This window comes from Stegostoma tigrinum, chromosome 7, assembly GCF_030684315.1.
Source record: "Stegostoma tigrinum isolate sSteTig4 chromosome 7, sSteTig4.hap1, whole genome shotgun sequence".
Taxonomy (NCBI): Eukaryota; Metazoa; Chordata; class Chondrichthyes; order Orectolobiformes; family Stegostomatidae; genus Stegostoma; species Stegostoma tigrinum.
In genome coordinates, this window is record NC_081360.1 from 30045431 (window position 1) to 30066501 (window position 21071).

The window sequence follows — 21071 nt, forward strand, 5'->3', positions numbered from 1 at the left end:
CATAGCTAATGTAGGTCAGTATTTGATATGGAAAGTTCTGAAGCGGAACTTCAAGTCACTATTAAAGACCATGTATCTGAATTAAATGGAAAATCTTTAGTAGGTCCCTAACGAGTGTGAATTGTGTTCTGAGTATAAGAATATGGCAGGGAGTTTATTTATCAAATTTATTTCACTAAGGCAATGACTTTTAACCTCATTCAATCTAATTGGTTTCTGGGCAGTTCTGTGTTTGCTTTTGTTTGCAAGTCAACTTTTTGTAAGAAAGATAGTTTTAGTTACATTGCCAATGTTCCAGATCGCCAGGTACAGCTATCAGAAAGCAGTTACTAAAGATTAGGATGAAGCATGAACATGACAGAAGTATATCATCCAACATTAAGTGTATTTTCTTAAGCCTTTACCTTGCATATACCCTTACAGTGCATCAAACTTTATGACAATACAGGTCATTAGAATCGGGATTTTCCCAAGTGAAATGTGAGAAAACCATAGAACTTTAATCACAAGCAAATTCATTTTTTATTTTCAAGTTCAAACAAACAGTTGACTTTTCAGGTATGGGGCAAAATAATGTTAAATACAAAACCTGGAGGAAATACATGTTTTATTTTGAAAACCTATACATCTGTCAAAGAAGAAGCTGGCTCCAAACAAACAGGTCTGACTCCAGCAAAAATCTCCAGAATACTGAATAATTTCTCACTCACTGCCATCATAATTAGGGCAAGTGACCTGTCACAGAACAACCCACGAACTTCAACAGAGTACATTTAAAGTGATTTGCCATCCAGCTTCTGAGATTCATGAACCCCATCAAGAACTGACAATGTCAGTTTCAACATGAACATATCACTTATCCCAATCATGTAGCTTCTCTGTTTCAGGTATGGTCTCCAAAAGTAGGACTTTGATCCAAAGTAAAATGTTTCCTAGTCTATGTTAATATTGACCATCTTTAGTACATAAGATTTATGCATTTTACCCAATCAACAAAATCAACTCACAAACAGAAACAAATTTATGGTCGAAACCCAAATAGGCAGAAGTACATTCTGGAGTGAATGGATTCCTTCTTTAGCCCGTCGACACACAATCACACATGCAGCAGTCACACTTCAATTTACACTTGACTCAAGCACCAACACAAAACTTAATGAATCAAATACAAAAAGTTGAATAAAGCTGCTGTTGCCGTTCTTAGTTTAACTATAGTTAACAAAAATTTTCTTTCCACATCTAAAGAAAAATGCTCAAATCTGATTTTGCTCTATTTCAATCTTATGGCTTTTATTTTTGACTTCACAACAAGGTTCTATTCCAATTCTGCATCTCACCACCATATCTTGCCAAATGGGGAAACAGGCAGACAGTCTATTTTAAGACTGCAGACAAGCCCAAACTTGAACTGGTCTTTTACAACTAGTTCCTTAGCTTAAGAAGACTTCATTCCCATCCCATGCCACATTAGATGGCATGTCCAAGATTAAAAACTGAAAATAACTCAGGCAAGCAAATCAAAAAGATCAATATTCCCTTAAAATGAAATCCTTAATTTATCTCTTAAAATTAAATAAACTTACAACTTCAAGATCTAAAAGCTGTTTGTACAAAATGAGAGCCATTTTTCTCCTATACACACAAAAATCTAATGTAAAATATCATACAAAATGCAAGATGCTTTCACCAGACCAGGAACTACAACGGGGTGGGATTGTCGATCAGCCTTGTCTTGTATTCTCCAGTACAGTAATACGTAGTCCATAGTCCATTATTACTATTTGATGATATCCACTGTTGCTACAAAGTTAATTACATTTCTGATGTCTCAACTGTAAGGATCTGCAGCACCCCCACCTCTTCACAGCACAGTTCACGTATGTTGCCTATATTAGTTGCATGTTCCACAGTAAGGTTGCTGTCTGCTGGCTGGTCTGACCTGGACGAGAATTTGTAACTAGATATTCAGCTGCAAGTGTTCAAAAACGAGACTGCCTATTTACTGTCATTTTGTTCTTTGCTTTGAAGTTTTCAAATTTAAGGTCTACTCAATTAGTTTGAAGTAAGCTGTAAACTAACTAATTAGCAGGGGAATATTTTGGTAGATGCGATCTCCACTGCATATCAACGGTCTATCTTTGCATTTGAATTCAATTCAGACAGAAGTAACTCAATGCAAGAAGTTATACTTTACAGTTGTTTGAATAAAAAAGACCTTTTCTGTCCTTATTCGTCTGAAATTGTTTACTCCAAAATCAGAAGTCATTCTGTGGTATGTTGCTGAAGTAGCCATTATTTTTTAGCCCTTGGATTACAGGCAGGCAACTTGAGTACAGATGAGAGAAGTAAAGAATCACAGCCAAGCCTACTGCTGGTGTCCATGTTCACATCCACATGCATGCAAGTAAACATGCTTGCACACACACGATTCCAACAGAATTGACAGGTAATAACCATGTGTGGCAGCCTTGGTAAAACTTCCCTTTCCATAGTCCAAAGACACACATCTTACAAATGTAGCAGTTACCACCACTCAACTAAGCACAGATAGAGATCAAAACTGGGACCTCCTTAGTTGATGTCATGCACTGGAAAACCCCATTGAGCCACCTGTGAAAGAACAAATTTTACATTTTTACCTAAACAACTCTATGAAGTCCTGATCCTGGGTTAATATTCTTGCATCAACAATTCCAATGTTCAGTCCTACCAAACCACTTCAACAGTCCTGTTCCCTTCTCTCCGAAATTCTGGCTATTTAACCATCCTCATCCTTTTCTTCACTCTTTCCACATGCATTCTCTAGATAGTCTGCTATTAAATTCACAGTCCTGGAAGTGAGGGCATTTGCCGAAGTACTTGGTTGTACATCTGAAGTAACTGTTTGCATGTCTCTTTCATGCCTGGTAGGATCTGTTGGCATTATAAGTGTTGCAGAAGGTGGATTCCTTTTCAGTTTGATCACTCGATTCACTATTACCTTCTTTTCCGGCAATTTGACTGTTGCAGTGCAACAGGACCCTGTGGCACTTACAGAGTTCTGGGATCTAACAGCTGGGGTCATTTGGAAACTAGATCCCGAAGCAGAGCCTGTGGCCCTGGGAGATAGTGTCCTGTGGTTTACAAGCTCCCCGGTGCTTAGTCTCTTTACCGCTGTGGTTTTGAGATGAACCAAAGTGTTTGGCAATGTTTTTGTAGCATCGGCTGGTACTGACAGCTTGACCAAACCAGAATTCTTCACTTTAATGCGAGTGCTTGTGGATGGGCCAGAGAATTCTACAGGTTTCAGGTTCTTTTTAGGAGTTTCAGCTTCTGTTTCACTGAGATCAGCGAGCCTAGAAGATAAACACAACTCTGACTAAGGTAAAGATTTAACAAAGCAGAAAAACTAGCAGCAACTCTGAACCACTGGTAACAGACTGAATCCATAAAGTTGAAGTTAATCCTTTGAATACTGATACTTTTTAGTCACTTTTCAATTAAACATTTTGGGATCTAATTGCTACAACTTCGGGTTTGTAACAATAAACTTTACAAAAAGAAAATATTCCGCAAGAAGCAATTCATGACATGGGAACAAAAGAGATATCACTAACATAAGTATGATTTCTGTGTTATTTGAAAAGAGTGTCCACCTCCTGCAATGAGTTTGCTTTATGGAATTAGTGATGAATTTAATCCTTTTCTTAATAAGTTAACAACAGACAACATACATCATTGGCCTTAGGTTGGAACAAACTTCCTATCATCAGGAGTGCAAAACTCCAAGTTGTGTCCATTTATTCGTGTGGCTAGCATCTAATCTATTCGTAAAGGTCAAAAACTCCTTCCGCAGAAGACAGGAAGAAACTACTGGCAGAGTCACGAATGAATGTAGTGAGAAATGTTGAAAGCTGGTCATAATCCTGGCTAGAGAACAATTAGTTATGGTAAATTAAACTTTTAAAGTAAAATATATCTTGTGGACTCCTTGTATTTACAGAGCAAAATATGCAGAAAGCAGAAAATTATCATTCAGCACTTTTTTCCCCTACGGGAACCTCTCATGGATTTTTCTGATAGCTGAACAAAGAAGCACAGAGCAATTAAGGAGGGGCCAGACTTTCTGTATGAATGCTTTTTAAACTTTCCTGCTCAGGGGAATCATCTTGAACGTACCAGTTACTCCCAAGACCCTTTAGCACTAATTTCTTAAAGACAGCATCAACTTCCTAGTTTCATCTTGGCAGGAAAACAGTTCCTGCACCTCCCAGTCGCGAACCATTTTAACTCCCCCTCCCATTCCTCAGACGACATGCCCATCCTGGGCCTCCTGCAGTGCCACAATGATGCCACCCGAAGGTTGCAGGAACAGCAACTCATATTTCACTTGGGAACCCTGCAGCCCAATGGTATCAATGTGGATTTCACCAGCTTCAAAATCTCCCCTCCCCCCACTGCATCCCAAAACCAGCCCAGCTCGTCCCCGCCTCCCTAACCTGTTCTTCCTCTCACCTAAGCCCTCCTCCCACCTCAAGTCGCACCTCCATTTCCTACCTACTAACCTCATGCCGTCCCCTTGACCTCCCCGGACTGACCTATCCCCTCCCCACCTGTACTCTCTTCTCCACCTATCTTGTCCTCTATCCATCTTCAGTCCGCCTCCCCGTCTCTCCCTATTTATTTCAGAATCCTCTCCCCATCCCCCTTTGCTGATGAAAGGTCTAGTCCCGAAACGTCAGCTTTTGTGTTCCTAAGATCCTGCTTCGCCTGCTCTGTTCATCCAGCCCCACACTTTGTTATCTTGGATTCTCCAGCATCTGCAGTTCCCATTATCTCTGATCACAATTAGTTGGAACCTCCAACTGACTCCCAACAGCCTGGAGATCCCAGTTTGAAAACCTCTAAGCGATACAGAAATTTTTAAACAGTCACTACACATGATGAAATGAAACACCTACCGCTTCTGAATAGGTGTCACCATTTCTTGTGTGCCTTGTAGAGGTCGGCCTTCAAGAGTCCAACATTCAATCAACTCCTGAGGCACTCGCCAATAACTGACACCTGTAGGTAAAGTAGGACATTACATCTGCTTACTACAGAAGATATAGAAACAAGACACTTGGAATACTGCGTCCAGTTCTGGGCGCCCTATTATAGGAAAGATGTGGATGCTTTGGAGAGGGTTCAGAGGAGGTTTACCAGGATGCTGCCTGGACTGGAGGGCTTATCTTATGAAGAGAGGTTGACTGAGCTCGGTCTCTTTTCATTGGAGAAAAGGAGGAGGAGAGGGGACCTAATTGAGGTATACAAGATAATGAGAGGCATAGATAGAGTCGATAGCCAGAGACTATTTCCCAGGGCAGAAATGGCTAGCACGAGGGGTCATAGTTTTAAGCTGGTTGGTGGAAAGTATAGAGGGGATGTCAGAGGCAGGTTCTTTACGCAGAGAGTTGTGAGAGCATGGAATGCGTTGCCAGCAGCAGTTGTGGAAGCAAGGTCATTGGGGTCATTTAAGAGACTGCTGGACATGCATATGGTCACAGAAATTTGAGGGTGCATCCATGAGGATCAATGGTCGGCACAACATTGTGGGCTGAAGGGCCTGTTCTGTGCTGTACTGTTCTATGTTCTATGTTCTATGTTCTAAGATAAAGACCTATCACCAAGATCTAGTTAAATATAACCAAATGTAAGGAACATGGTACAAACTGCTTTCCACACGTGTTTTGTAGAGGATTCAAAATTGAGTTAAATAGAAATGCCCAAATTATATCACCCTGAGATTAATTTCAGTGACACGACTGCAAACTGTTCCTTTGAAGTGTCATTTGATTTTAATTTCCCTATCTTTGGAAATATAATTAATCAAAATAGGTGATTGTTGGATATGAACCTTTCATTCCAAATGGTTATTTCTCTCACATCGATTCACATTTGAGAATTTAGCATAAACAGTTAAATCTAGTTCAAGAAAATAAAGCCATTGTCAGAGTTTTGAATTATAAAGCCATCAAAAGAAGATTATTTATTTTGAAGTATATTGTACTCCAAGTGGAACACAATACTTTCATCAGAGTGCAGCTATGGTGTGTCATTAATGCTTGTATTTGGCAAACGATCAATAAAAACGATCAATAAAGCATCATATCCTTCTCATTTGAAACAGACAGTTCTTCCTGTCAGCTGAAGTACACTATGTCTCAATGTATCACAGTGAGAAAGCCAAATACTTTGTGTCACAACAGGAATCAATCATTCTTTGCTAACAACTCAGCTCTTTTCTGAAAGCAGTCAACTTTAAGGCAACCATATTCTAAAGTGCTTATGACTGAAATGAGTACTTTGTGCAGTTGTTTCTTTCTGAGGTTTTAAAAAAAAATACACATTTCTGAAGCAGAAAATTGCTCAAATAGACTCTCAGCTCAAACACCCGCAGCTCCATCAGCTCAGAGTTTTAAAAACAGGAAGAACTGTGACATGTGAGGTTACAGTGAGTAAAAATAAATTCAGACAGAAATGACTGAATGCTGAAGTATGAAAGCTGATTGGTAGTTCATCTCAAACTGTTGCATTCAATTGCTCAACAGATTAGACTGGAATTGGACTTTCAAAAGAAGATGTGGCTTTAACTTTTGAAATAAAGCCATGTACATTCTGTGAAGAAGGGGCATGGAGTTTAAAATAAAGAGCGGAAAGCTGATCAAAACCAGTAGTTTCATATGCACCAGTACATTGGCATGAATATGAAACTGTTACACTATATCAATAAGCCCTTGCAGTCGAAAATTGGGATGTATCTGGTCGTTGCTGACTGAGGTCTGCCTTCATTTCGGGCTTCTGAGTGAAACAGTCTTATTACCCAAGTCCAATGACAGTAATATATTATCATAAGTATCCAATATAAGAACAGACTTTAACAGAGACAGATATTCTTTTGAGGTACTACTGAAGATATTACTGATTACAGAAAATGTGGCCAAAAAATGAGATGTGCTTTGAGTTGTGTAGCTTATCCGAAAGTCTTAAATGCTTTTATGTTGACATGAACAGTAAGTACCTCTTCCCTCCCAGGAGTCAAAGGCATCCATCATCTTCTTCAGCTCACCAGCTGAGTAATAGCTCCATATGTATTGTAGATTGTTTCCAGCTTCCCTAAAAATAAGACAACAGAGAAGTATGAAACATGAATGGAGGGGTTTAATTAGACATTCAATGTGTGTCATTACAGTGACAACAGTTTTAAAGTTATAACTATTTCTGCAGTTTACATATTAAACTTTTTTTGGTGTATCCTTCCAGGCAAAAAGATTGGTGTAAAAGTTGTCAAGGTAGTGAGATAAATAGAAGTGCACAGCAGAATTTAAGAAGAGCATTTGATGCACAGACTGCTCTCACAGTCCGAGGCCGGAGTGAATAGGACTGCTTGATAAGTTTGGAGAAAGTACTGTATGATGACAGATGCAGGATAAAAAGAGAATGGAAAATTGGAAAATTTGCTCATGGAATTGTTTCTCTTTTCGTTTTGTGTAGAATCCATGTAGATCCATCAAAATGGAAAACACTAAAAGGATTCAAACTGAAATAATAAAATGCAAAATCACAATCTGAAAAGGAACCTTTTTCATTTGGAGTACTTCCTTCATTTTCTATCAAAAGGACGAATAAGTCTTGCTGAAATTCTCAACTTTTTACACAGTAACTTTGTTAGATTTTGATTTGTTAAATCAAATCCATCTGCCTCCAGAACAAGTGTGGCAATGCTCTATTGTAAGATTTGTGAACTAGGTATTCAGGAAAAAGAAACACTCAACACTTAACTCTCCTAATTTAATAATCATTTTCTATTTATCCGCGCTATCAGCAGATAATGACAATGAGGTTTTGAAGTGATTACGATCATCAATTAAATGGATAAATTGGACTGGACAGCATTACAAGGAAACATTGAAGAAAGTAGAGGGTATTTACACTGACAAAACAAAGGTGATCTTATGAAGTTTTAAAATAGCGGATGAACTGGGGAGCATGAGTGGGAAAGGAAGAGGGTGAGCCAGGACCCAGTGCCAGACACACAGAATGCAAGGCATGGGCAGGCTAGGTGGACAGGGTGCGAGGTTGTGAGCAGGAAGATGGGCCAGAGGCAGGGGAGGCGGAAGGGACAGAACGGGGTCGGAACAAGGGGTGTGCAGGGAGAGGTCACAGTGAAAGTCCGGGGCAAGAGGTCAGAGCAAAAGGACAAGAGGGTGAGGGTTTGGACTGAGAAGGCAGTTAGTTATAACAAGAGGACAATAAGCTAGAGGTTACAGCAACTAGCATGTGGTTGGACCAAGAGGTAGGACAGAGAAAGAGAATGAGCAATAAACAACACACAATGATGCCACCCGAAGGTTGCAGGAACAGCAACTCATATTCCGCTTGGGAACCCTGCAGCCCAATGGTATCAATGTGGACTTCATCAGTTTCAAAATCTCCCCTTCCCCCACCGCATCCCAAAACCAGCCCAGTTCATCCCCTCCCCCCACTGCACCACACAACCAGCCCAGCTCTTCCCCCCCCCACCCACTGCATCCCAAAACCAGTCCAAACTGTCTCTGCCTCCCTAACCTGTTCTTCCTCTCACCCATCCCTTCCTCCCACCCCAAGCCGCACCTCCATCTCCTACCTACTAACCTCATCCCACCTCCATGACCTGTCCACCTTTCCTGGACTGACCTATCCCCTCCCTACCTCCTCACCTATACTCTCCACCTATCTTCTTTTCTCCCCATCTTCGATCCGCCTCCCCCTCTCTCCCGATTTATTCCAGCACCCCCACCCCATCCCCCCTCTCTAAAGGGTCTAGGCCCGAAATGTCAGCTTTTGTGCTCCTGAGATGCTGCTGGGCCTGCTGTGTTCATCCAGCCTCACATTTCGTTATCTTGGATTCTCCAGCATCTGCAGTTCCCATTATCACTTATTCAAATAAAGTTACCACAGTGGACCTACCTGGACAAAGAGATAACATAAATGCAGTGGATGTTCACCACTCTGACATTCCAGGAAGCCAATACAAGCATCCAGGTGGAAGATGAGGCAACCAAATGAACAATTCCAATTTAATTATGAGAACCTATTGGCTCCGAGAATCATTGTTAAAGCTTTTTTCTGCAGCTGCAATAAGGTGAACTAAATAAATGCTACTTAAAATCGTGAACCGTTGGTATATAGGAAATTTAACAATACCTTAATCTTGACATAAAAGCAGAAGATGGAAGATCTGAAACAAGGACAGAAAATGCTGGAACTACTTCATACATCAGGCAGCATCCGTGGAGAGGGACACAAATTTTAAATTTGTCACTGGTGAAGCCTATTGGGTACCCAGTCACTGTGACATTTTGTAATTCTTTCTGAAGCCTTAGTTATTAAATCTGCTTATTCTCCTGGGTAATTTGCATTCTACAATACTTAAACATTACAAATTGTGTCAGTATTGATAAGGAAACTTTAACTTTGATATTTTTATAGTGTGGGAAAATCCTCCTTAGCTTTGCTTTCATCAACCTGCCTGCACAGACACATTTGCACAGAAGACAATTAGTAGACAGGACACTGCACGGTCCTTGAGGAAACAAAGTTCTGCCTTTATATTGAGGATACCTAACATCATGCTGCGTGGCAATACCGCCATGCAAATGGGACAGATTTCAAGGGGAGTTGAGAATTATCAAATCAGCCATGATCTCATATGATGGAGGAGTAGACATCACGGGCTGAATAGCCTACTCCTGTTCCTAAGTCTCAATCCAGCAATCAAAATGTGTATCCTTGAGGTGCTGTGGGCCATAAACAGCGGAGCTGTATTCAACCATAATCTATAACCAAGTGCCCTGGCATGTCCTTCCCCCTCCGCCATTATCATCAAACCTGATCAATGAGGAACCCTTGTTCAATGAAGAGTGCAGGTGGTCATACCAGGAACAGAACCTGGCATACCTAAAAATAAGGTGTCATCCTGGTGAAGCTGCAACACAGGACTACTTGCATGCCAAATAGTGGGGGGCAGTGTGTGATAGGTAGGGTGAAGCAATCGCACAAACGATGGATCAGATCGAAGTTCAACAGTCTTACCACATCCAGTTGTAACTGATGATGAGCAAATAGCCAACTAATTGGAGAAGGCTTCACAAATATCCCCTTCCTCAACGATGGGGGAGCCCAGCACACCAATACACAAGACAAAGCTGAAACACTTACAACCAATTTCAGCCAGAAATGCTGAATAGATGTTTCGTCTCAGCCTTCTTTTGAGGTCTCCAGCATCACAAATGTTGGTCTTTGGTCAAATCAGTGCACTCCACATGGTATCAAGAAACTACTTATCAAGCACCAGATACCACAAAAGCTATGAGCCTTAACAACATTCCAGCAGTAACTGAAGAACATGCTCCAGAACTAGCCATTCCAGTTGTTCCAATCCAGCTATAACATTGTTACCTACCTGACAATGTGGAAAACTGCCCAAGTATGTCCTGCCCGCAACAAGCAGGAGAAATTCAATCTAGCCAAATTACTGTCACACTGTCAAATTATCAGTGTATAAATGGATGGTGCTCATTGGCGTTGCTATCAAGTGGCACCTCATCAATGCTAGATTTAGATTCCATCAAGTCAACTCAACATCTAATCTCATCATCTTTGGTCTAAATATTTACAAAAGAACTTAACTGAAGAGGCAAGAGTTACTGGCCCTGACAAAAAATAGCTTTGATTGACTGCAGCATCAAAGAACCCACGCAAAATGAAACTCAATAGAAATCAGAAGAAATCTCTTCACCAGTTGGAGTCTTAGACAGAACACAGGAAGATAGTCATGGCTGTTGATGTTCAATCACCTCATTTGCAGCACATCATTCAGGAGCTCCTCCCAACCACCTTCTGTGGTTTCAATGATGTTTCCTCCATCACAAGGCCTGAGTGGAGTTGTCTGCACAATGTTCAGTACCCTTAGCAACTTCTCAGATATGCAAGCAGCCAGTGTTCATATGCAGCAAGACCTGTTCACCATTCAGGCTTGGGCTGATAAGTTGCAAGTAATATTTGCACATGTGGTAACAATGTCCATCCCTAACAATAGAGAATCTAACCATTTCCATATGATATTGAACATCCCCCAAGGGCAACATCTTGGTGGTTACAATTGACTAGCCATATAAATACTGTGACTACAACAGCAGGTCAGACACTTGGAATTTTGCTGTGTGTAACTCACTCTTCCAAGTCTCCAAAGCCTGTAATGCACAAGCTAGGAATGCAATGGAATGTTTTTGACACCCTGGTGACTGCAGCTCCAACAATACCCAAGAAGCTCAACTGACTGGTCGACTGGGCACAGCAATGGCAAATGGAAATCAATCTGGAATAGTGTGAGGTAATGCACTTGGAAAAGGCTAACAAGGTGAGGAATTACACAATGAGTGATAGAATCGTGAAAATTACTGAAGATTACAGCACCTTGATGGACAAATCCACAGATCCTGGAATGTAGCAGGGCAAGCAGATAAAGTGGTTAAGAATACAAACATTTCTTAACCACAGCACAAAATATTAAACAGCAGGGAGGTTATGCAGGAATTGTTAAAAAAAATGCTAACAAGCAGCAATTGGATTACTGTATGCACTGAGTTCTGGCCACCACATGAGAGGAAGGAAGTGATTGCACTCACAAGGGCGCAAAGATGATTTTCCAGCATGCTGTTTGGGTAGGAGGGTCTGAGCTATGAGGAACGATTAGATAGCCTGGGGTTGTGTGCCTTGGAACAGCAAAGGTTGTGTGGGTGCCTGATAAACGCATATAGGATGGATAAGGAGGCATTTCTTTTCATTAGTAGTGGAGTCAATAACCAGAAGTCAAAGATTCATGAGTTTGAAAGCTAAAAGGAGAATAGAGGAGAAATTATTTCAACTATACAGTAATGGGTGTCTGGAACATATGGCCTGAGAGGGTGGTTGATTCGGAAGCTCTCACAATATCCAATCTGTAATTAGATATTCACTTGCAGAGGGGTCAAAAGCTAGAAAATGGGATTAGTGAGGTCAGATCTTTGTTGACTGGTGCAGATATGATGTACTGAATGGTTTCCTTCCGTGCTATAAATATACAGAACAGACCAGCAATTTTGCTTAACACCCCATCGGCCAGCTTATGTAGTCAATTCACTCTACCACATTGCGTCTCCAAAAAGCCTCATTTCACAGTACCTCCCAAACTTGCTAGCTCTTGCATCTAAGGCGGCAAGGGCAGTAGATACAAGGAATTATCATATCCTGCTAGATTGCTTTCAAGTCACACACCATACTAACATGAAACTGTTTGACTGTTCCTTCTCTATTGCTGGGACAAAATTCTGGAATTCCCTTCCCAACATCAGAGAAGCTTCAGCAGTTCAAACTGGTGGCTCCCAATCACCTTCTCTCGGGCAATTCGGGATGTGCAAATAACCAGACAGCTAACACACACACGTGAAGGAACAAAGAAAAACTTCAACTGTGAAACAGAAAGGAATTAATTCAGTAGTTGATTATGTAAATCTTAATAGACAGACATACAAAAACAGACAAACTGGATAAGGCCTGGCTCATCAACTCTGTCCCAAACAATTGTGTCATCCTCAAATAAAACAAAAAATATGTTGATGTGTCAACTTAATCCATTAAGCTACACATTTGGCAATATGTAAAGAATTTTTAATAAGATGATTCAGCTCAATAGCACAATAAGTGGTAGTTCGTAGGCACTCATAAATCCCTAAGGGTTCTTTGGCAAGGAATTAAAGAGATGGTGTTCTTCTGGTGAGTAATATGATAGTTTACCAATCTCAATGTCCTTCTGACAAAATAAACAAAATAAAACAAGACATGTAGTGCAAAGCAGAAAATTTTACACTTAGATATCATAGGTTACTGTCAAATCACCCACTTTTACCTCTTATAGATACTTCTACTTTTCATCCTGCCTCCCAGTTGCTTTTCAATGGCTCCAATCCCTTCTATCTTTGATGTAAACACTCCAAGGATCTTGCTCTCACAACTAGCACCACAAGTGTTGAGATAGTGCAGGATCCACACCACAGGTTTTGTGCAGATTAAACCATAGGAGGCACACATGTCTGTCAATGCCTGTAGTTAACAATTAGAACAATAATAATTATGAAATCATTGATTATGGAAATAATTGACAAAAATGCTTTACTTAACCCGACCTTCATTTGAATGTATACTGAGAGATAAGTGTATTTCAATCAATCATTCTTAAATTAGGCTATTGTTGACTATTTTCCTAATCCCACAATGAAATGTCATTGCATTGTCAAGTAAGCTGTTGTGTGATCTTCAAGTTAATAGTGGCTTCTGAAAACAGCGCACTAAGAGGACTCTAAATATAAATTCAATGTATTCCAAAGTAAAAATGAGATTGGATACGTTATAATTCTACTTTTCTTGCTTGAATTGTGCCTTCTGGTAACACATGAGTCCACATGGATATTTGCTGACAAGTATTGTAAATATTTGGGTAGAGTTTCCACTTTGTACCCAAAATGCACTTGAAATTGTGCTGTTGGTCACTGTTCAGAGTTTTTGCATAATCATAAATTTAATTCTTCCGTGTACCAGTGCAAGCAAGCAAGACAACCAATGTAATCATTTCCTTTTCCCTTTGACAAGCATTTCTTAATGTATCTAAGCACTGGCAGTGGACAAATTGAACCGCTAATTAGCACAAAAGATGATATAATTCAAATGATTTGCACACAGTCCACTTATACTTAAAACTCCCAATCCTTTGTACTGATTCAGTTACTTACACTGGAAGCAGACTATAAAACTTGCATAAGCAAGCAGAAAATCTACCTCAGTATCCAAATGCCCAACTATCAAAGCAACCAGCTGGTGGTACCATCCTTGATGTGATAAATTTGTGCACGTAGGGACTAAGTCATAATTGCCCAATTTAATTAAATTGATCTGATTGATGTTTTTCTGATTCAAAGTGCAAGGAACAGAAGAGGGTTTCAAAAGTGACGCCACATGCAACTTTAAATGGTTATTTGATGAAGCTTACTCATAGGCACTAATGAACTCCCACGTTTCTGACTGCGTAGGCTCAACTTTAGGTTAAATGTACCAAAGTTGATTATTCTTATAAGTATCCTTTATTGAATTGCTCATAAAAGCAAGAGCCAGATTGTTTTCAAGAGTTGTGTTGGAATTATTGTGAAACTGAACCCAATTAACTCCAGTTGGCAGTAATCGCATGGCCAATTTTGAAGTGAGCAGGGTACTGGGTTGTATGACAGGGTTTCACCCAGAGTGGTAACTTAATGTTGCAAATGGTACAAGAGTAACGAGAGCAATGCAGCTGGATGCTTTAAACAACACAATTAAATTCTGATCTGGGAAACTCAAGACATGAGGCAAGATGCATTTTTTTTCCAAAGTACTGCCTCCCTCCCAAGTCAGAGCCAAAATGTGCCGGTCTCTGGATTGCTGGAAAACAGCTGTTAGAGATCATATAGAATTTCTGACTCGTGGACCTACTTGGAAATTGGTCAGGTTAAATTTTCAACAGTCAATTCCACTGTTCTCTGCACAAATAGCTTCCGAGTCAGAAACTTGAAACAGTTGCTCAGGAGTCAACCAGGAAATATCAGACAGACCAAAACCTCATCTAACACCTTATAACACACAGCCAACTTTCCACTCGGCTCCCTTGAGGAGGATCACACCCTCTGAACAACCAACTACACTTCAACACCCACAATACCTGGACTACTTGACCAGATTCAACCCGACTACAGTGCCCACCACCGCCCCCCCGCCAAACTGACTAGATACTGACCTAACTATCCAACTATCCATTGACCGACGAATTCATTCATTCATATTCAAGGATTGGCCCTTTAAACTCACCATTCAGCAGATAATGCCAGAATTTTGCCCCACTCAAGATTGATACAATCATAAAAATATATAATTATTGAAATCTATTTTGCTGTAATGGAGTTTATTAAGAAAAAGCAGCACTGCTTAATTTTGTGAAAGCCAGGATTGAAAGATTCCAAATGGAATGCACAGCAGTCCTAATTCAGGGGAATTTACAAGCATGAGGAAGGTTCAGGCTAGAGTTCTGAGAGCTCAAGATAATCTCCGATGACACACAAGCTATTAGCCGTAAACAGCCAAGTGCCACAATCCTTTATCAACATGTATAAATGTCAAAGCCATGACCCATCAACCTTGCTTTCATCAGCTGCCACATGCATCCTCAAAGTTTCTGAATAATAATAATCTAATTGAACTCTGGCCAACATTTCCCTTTAAAACCTAACTGAGGGAGCTGATATCTATTATATCAGGAGACGTTTCAGAATCAAACCTAGTTTCCCTGGTCTGCGTTACATCAGATGAATTAAAACTCTGTACTTAATGGTGCCTTTCACATCCTCAAGATATCCGAAAGCACTTTACAGTCCATAAAGTTGTTTTAGAAATAAAACAGTACTGTAGGAAACACTGTGGCCAATTTTGCACACAGCAAGGTTTTATAAACAGTAGTAAGACGATGACGGGAAAAGAATTGGGCAGGGCATTTGCGTAAACTACTTCTGCTTTTCTTAAAAAAATTCCCTAACATCTTTTGATGTCCATCTTATTTAAATAATGTCTCATCCAAAAGATAACATTTCTGATGGTACACCACTCTCTCAGCATTGCATTAAAATGTTAATCTACATTATGAGAAGTCTTTCGATCGAGACTTGAACTCCTGTCCTTTTTGTTCAGAAGCAGAACTGCTACCACTGTGTCAAAACAATATCAATAACTTACAGAGCTGCCAAAAAAGACTTAAAAATCTAAGAATACTGCAGGAAATGGAAAATGTTGTTCGGTCTGACATTGTTTAATTATTATATATTAATTACAAAACAATTTAACTTTTTCAATATCATGCTTCTCAAGAATAAAAATGTCTCAAGCACAAATGATCTAATAAGACTTTTTCACCATCAGTCAAAATCATGCAGGACAAAGTTACAGTCAATTATGAAAACAATGATTCAACACTGTTTTACTTTCACTAGGCTTCATTTTTAAAAAGAAAGGGCCATATTTCTTTCAAGTAACACTGCAACCAGCTTACAAAATTCGGAGTGACCAAAACTTTTGAGATGAACATTACAAACCTTTTTGATTTCCATGTTAGATCTCGAGCAATGTCTTTCCATCTCACTCGACAAGTAGTCAGTCAAACTATAAGGATAGGGAATGCCAAAGTAATCTGCCTCTTCTTGTAATGCTACACGAGTTTTCGTTTCTTCAGGGATGCAGAGTTCACCATGCAGATAATCCAAGAGATACTTGAAAAGTTTGCCATCCCGTTCAATAAGACAAGCTCCTTTAATAAAAAGATTTTAGACTTTAAACTTCAGCAGTACACATCTCAAATTCAAAATGATGCATTGATGGCTCCAGCAGTTTATCTTCCAAGTAATAAGTCCCTGGTTCTCCCCACTGCTCAGCCAGGTAGACTGTCAATCTTCAGTGGGCTACTGCACAGCAATTCCAGCAACATGATCCAACTCAGTTAAATGAAACATGGCAAGAAGGGATGGCACAGTACAGCAGAACAATAGGTATCTTACCAGACCAATTAGTCAGTGGCCTGGCCTAATGAAATAGAGGAAGGAATTCAAACCCCATCATAAATTCAATTGTACAAAGCCTGGATAAAAAGTCAATTTTCAATGATGACAAACAAGAGACCTCAAAATTGTTGTGCAAAATCCACTTGGTTTGTGAATACCCTTGAGGGAAAGAAATTTGCCAAACCAAATGATTTATTCATTGTCATTTGCATTCTCAGTGAATAATTCAGAAAAATAGTGAAAATCTTCAACAGTTGCCTTAATCCACCTCATTTTGAGCAGTTTAAGAATAAAATGATAAAAGATATAACTGAAAGAGAATCCTGAGCTGCTTCACCAGTGACACCTGTGCCACCATCCATCTCCTCCACACTTCGCCACTGCCTGCGTCAGACCCACCGACATAAGAGTTGCCAATCCTTAGGCACCACCTCTTCGCCGCTGCCAGGTGGCACTATGAACCCACGCTTGCCCCACAACTAGGACACCCTGACTCTACTGCCACCTCGAAGCTGCTAGGAATCCCGGCTTTGGTCACACCACGATACTACCAGTACAGCTGCCGGTTTGCCAATACCAGGAATCCCGCTCTGGGCTTACTGCAACCTGGGAGTCCCTGGCTCCGCAAGCCAGGCCAGGTCAACGCCGTCAACGTCTTACCAGCCGCCCTCATCCGAGATGTTGCCTCGCCAGCACTGCCATCGCCATACTGAAAGGTCTGCTGCCACCGATGCTGCTGATCACCGGAAGGAACTTTGCTGCTGCCAGCCCCCAAACACTGGGAGGACGTCTCCGCTGCCTCCAGTTACCATGAGGAGCCGCATCTGCCACCGCTCCAGTAAAACAGGAGCAGCCTTTATTCCACACATGGCCCGCTCTTGCTGCCATGCCGACTAACCCACTACGAAGGCAAGAGCCTGTCCCATGTCTGACTCCAGATCCACAGTAATGTGTGGCAAATCGACACCTTTTCGAAGGTAAATCAAGGTGAGCATTAAATGGTGGCCTTACCAGTGGTACATCCACAACTGAATAAAGAAGAGCCATGTCTACTGCTTTCCCATTTGAAATATGGTATATAGCTGTTTCCTCAAAGAGTATATTGCAGCTCAGATTGAAAGGAAAGGTGGGGGAAACATTCCAAAAGAGATGGAAAGCAGATTAAAGACAATGGTGATCCAGTTGTGTTGTTTATAAATCAGACAGTAGTAATAATAAACTACTCTTGTTTTCTCACACTCTTGTGAAGCAGCAAATAAAATTCAATGCTGTAAAATGACAAGGATGTCTCTAATATAAGTAGTATTTACGTAAGGGAGTGCTCCCAAAAATATTATGTCTATATAGTTCAATGCAACTTCGTTGGGGATGTATACGAGAGCGCTGCCTCAAAACTATTTACAAATCCGGCAAATGTTTTGAATATTATTGAACACCTCAAAATATTTTATGCTTTTCTTCCCAGTCATAGGCAGAAAACCACCGACAATCACCGCTTCCTGATCTCACACTGTTACTTCTAGTGCTCCTCATGCCGAGGGCCTTCACTCAACTTTTCATCTAATGCTGCCCCTTGACAACACAACTCAAAAGCACGATAACAAAGTGTGAAGCTGGATGAACACAGCAGGCCAAGCAGCATCTTAGGAGCTTTTGCAGTTCCCATTATCTCAAAAACTTGAGCCTCCACATACGTGTTGATATCAACCAGCTCTTTTGACCCATCTACTGTCTTTAAATTGTTAGACTGTTTGAGTAATGGATAAGCTGATATTTTGTCCAACTAAATATTAGGAAGACTGAAGCATTGCCTTTGGTCCCCTTTACATACTCTGTTCTGTAAGCATCAACTCCTTCCCTCTCCCGAATGACTACGTGAAGGTGAACGAGAATTTTATTCCATTGTGTTGCATTTCACTCGAGATGAACTTCTGAATACATATTTACTCCACTGCCAAGCGTTGACTCCCAGCTCTACGGCATCACCTAACTTTGCTGGCTACCTCGGCACACATGCTGCTGAAACTCTCAACTATGCCTTTGTTAACTCCAGACAATTCCATTGCAATTCGACAATCGTCCAGAAACTTGAGCTTGTCCAGAACTTTGTTGCAATTCATACCATGTCTGCATTCTTCACGCTGTACTGGGTTTCAGTTAAACACCACCTCAATTTTAAAATTCTCATCCTTGTTTTTCCAATCTCTCCATAGCTCTATACCTGATCCTACAACCCTTGCATTCTTCTAAATCTGGCTTCTCACAAATTTCTTAAATTATTCATCCCATCATTGCTAGCTGTGCTTCCGGCTCTGAAATTCCTTCCATAAACCAGTCAGCCACTCTTTCTAATCTTAAAACTGTTGAGAAACTATTTAGCTAATTTGCCACTCCACAATTATTCAGTTTCTTACTGCTATGATTTTCATTTTAATATTAATCCCAGTTGATGGAAATCCATTGCTAATATTAATTTCATGATCACAATAATGGGTCATCACACTGATCAAGGTCAACTTTGACACTCAACCTACACATTCTGTCCAGGAATAAAAACGTTCGAGTTACAAGTGGAAACCCCACAAGTCTTCCAGCTTCTGAAATTTATCAGCCTCAGTGCATTACTTTACATCTGTTATTACCCAAATTCTACTTAGAGCATACGCAAGTGAAAAGGAAACATTTTAATTCTCATATATATAAAGAAAGAGGAATCCTACTTCAAATAGGAAGCACTGCTCCATATATCTCAAAGTAGTTTAAGAATTTCAAATAGAACAAAGTCAAACTTATTAAAAGGAGCTAAAATCTGTTATTTAAGAATGATTACAAATGCGTTATTGGTGCTGTGGATGTCTAATCCAATGCCTTGATTTTAGAATTATTGCCTTGTTTCCAAATTCCTTCATGACCAGGCCATTCTATTTCCATAATCCCCTCCAGTCACGCAATTGCTATATTCCACTATTTCTGACTTCTTGATATCCCTGATTTTTCACTTTATCATTCGATCACTCCATGCTGTCAATCATGCCTTCAACAGCTGAGACCCTAATCATCTGAAATTCCTTCTGTAATTCTTTACACATACACCTCTCACTCCTCGAACTTCACCAACTTTTCAGTTAACTGTCCAAGTACCACGTTACTTGGCTCAGTGTCAAATTTTGTTTGCTGATGTTCCTGTGAAATGCCATGGAATATTATACTATGTTGATGGTATTAAATAAATGCAAGTTGTTGTTATTTCAAATAACCATATAAATACTAGGCTGGATCAAAATCACAGCAGCATAAAAGCAGCAAAGTAAATATATGTTGCATAATTAAACTGCTTTTACCCATTAGTAATGGTTCTGACAGACGATTCCATCGTGCATATAACTACTTTTAGATAATGAATCAGAGACCACTGACTTCAGCACTTCTTGAATTTTGCCTAAAGGATGTAATTTGGTTGTAAACAAAAAATAGCAGCTCCTGGAACTCTGTAATCATGCTACATGAGATAATATGATTGACAACTACATTCTTTTCATTACCTGATTCATCTAGTTTTAAAGGAAACCGTCCACTAAACATTGCACTAAGCATTGAGTCTTTAAAACGACACAGGGAATTTCGTCGAGCTGTATACAAACAACCTCCCACATTCAATCTGAGAATCTCGGAAATAGCTTCCCTCTCACAAGACGCCATGATGTGCAATATCCAATCACTCCATCGCTGAAATTCTAAGTGCAAAAAAAAATCAAAAACAGTTTGTTGGCATGAAGATGAATCAAATGTTGTCTGTCCTATTAATTACTTATTAGCTAGAACACACATTTAGATTTTCTCTTAAAAAGTAACTGGCTTAAAGTTAAGAATATCCAACTGTATTATTTTGATTACACACTGGTGAAGACCCTTGGATTTTAAATGTCAGAGATTCTACACAAAAGGTAATTGGATTATGCTATTAACACACACACACACAAAAAATGCCACTTGTGAACAGATCTATGGAAGCTAACAAAATCTAGAAGTTTATGTGGCATGTTGCAATAACTGCTGTAGCCCATTCACAGGGATTAGTGGGGTATAAACAAGGCAGAATAATAAGCACAGTTGACATTAAGAGGACTGTATGGAGCTTCTTTTAAACAAAACCACTTTGAGCTTCGTGCTGACCAGAAAATATCACATTCCCGGTTACTTTCAGTCAGCGTCAGATTATTTCCATTCACCGGGAGATGAGGTGGGGGTGGGGGGGTTGAGGAAGGGAGAGAAAATCTCCTGACAGACACCCTTTGTAACTCCCTCCTGTTAATCTGTATCGAGGGAATTGTACGCTGAACCTCCGGCTCCTCACCTCCACTTTCCCTTCCTCCCGGACTGGCGCACACTGATGACATGGCCGCA

General features: G+C 40.2%; 1 protein-coding gene across 2 annotated transcripts; it reads right to left on the bottom strand.

Annotated features, from left to right (window-relative positions):
* Positions 1-498: 498 nt before the first annotated feature.
* Positions 499-21071, bottom strand: LOC125454453 (BTB/POZ domain-containing protein KCTD18-like). 2 transcript variants are annotated; one of them, XM_048535251.2, is made up of 7 exons: positions 21022-21071; positions 20210-20401; positions 16206-16417; positions 12947-13140; positions 7040-7134; positions 4941-5043; positions 499-3335 (listed from the first exon to the last, which is right to left on the bottom strand). In XM_048535251.2, exons 1-7 carry the CDS (start codon positions 21062-21064, stop codon positions 2759-2761), a joined length of 1416 nt encoding a protein of 471 aa, XP_048391208.2. In that variant the 5' UTR covers positions 21065-21071; the 3' UTR covers positions 499-2758. The 2 variants fall into 2 exon arrangements, with proteins under 2 accessions (XP_048391208.2, XP_048391209.2); XM_048535252.2 differs by lacking the exon at positions 21022-21071 and adding an exon at positions 20841-21003.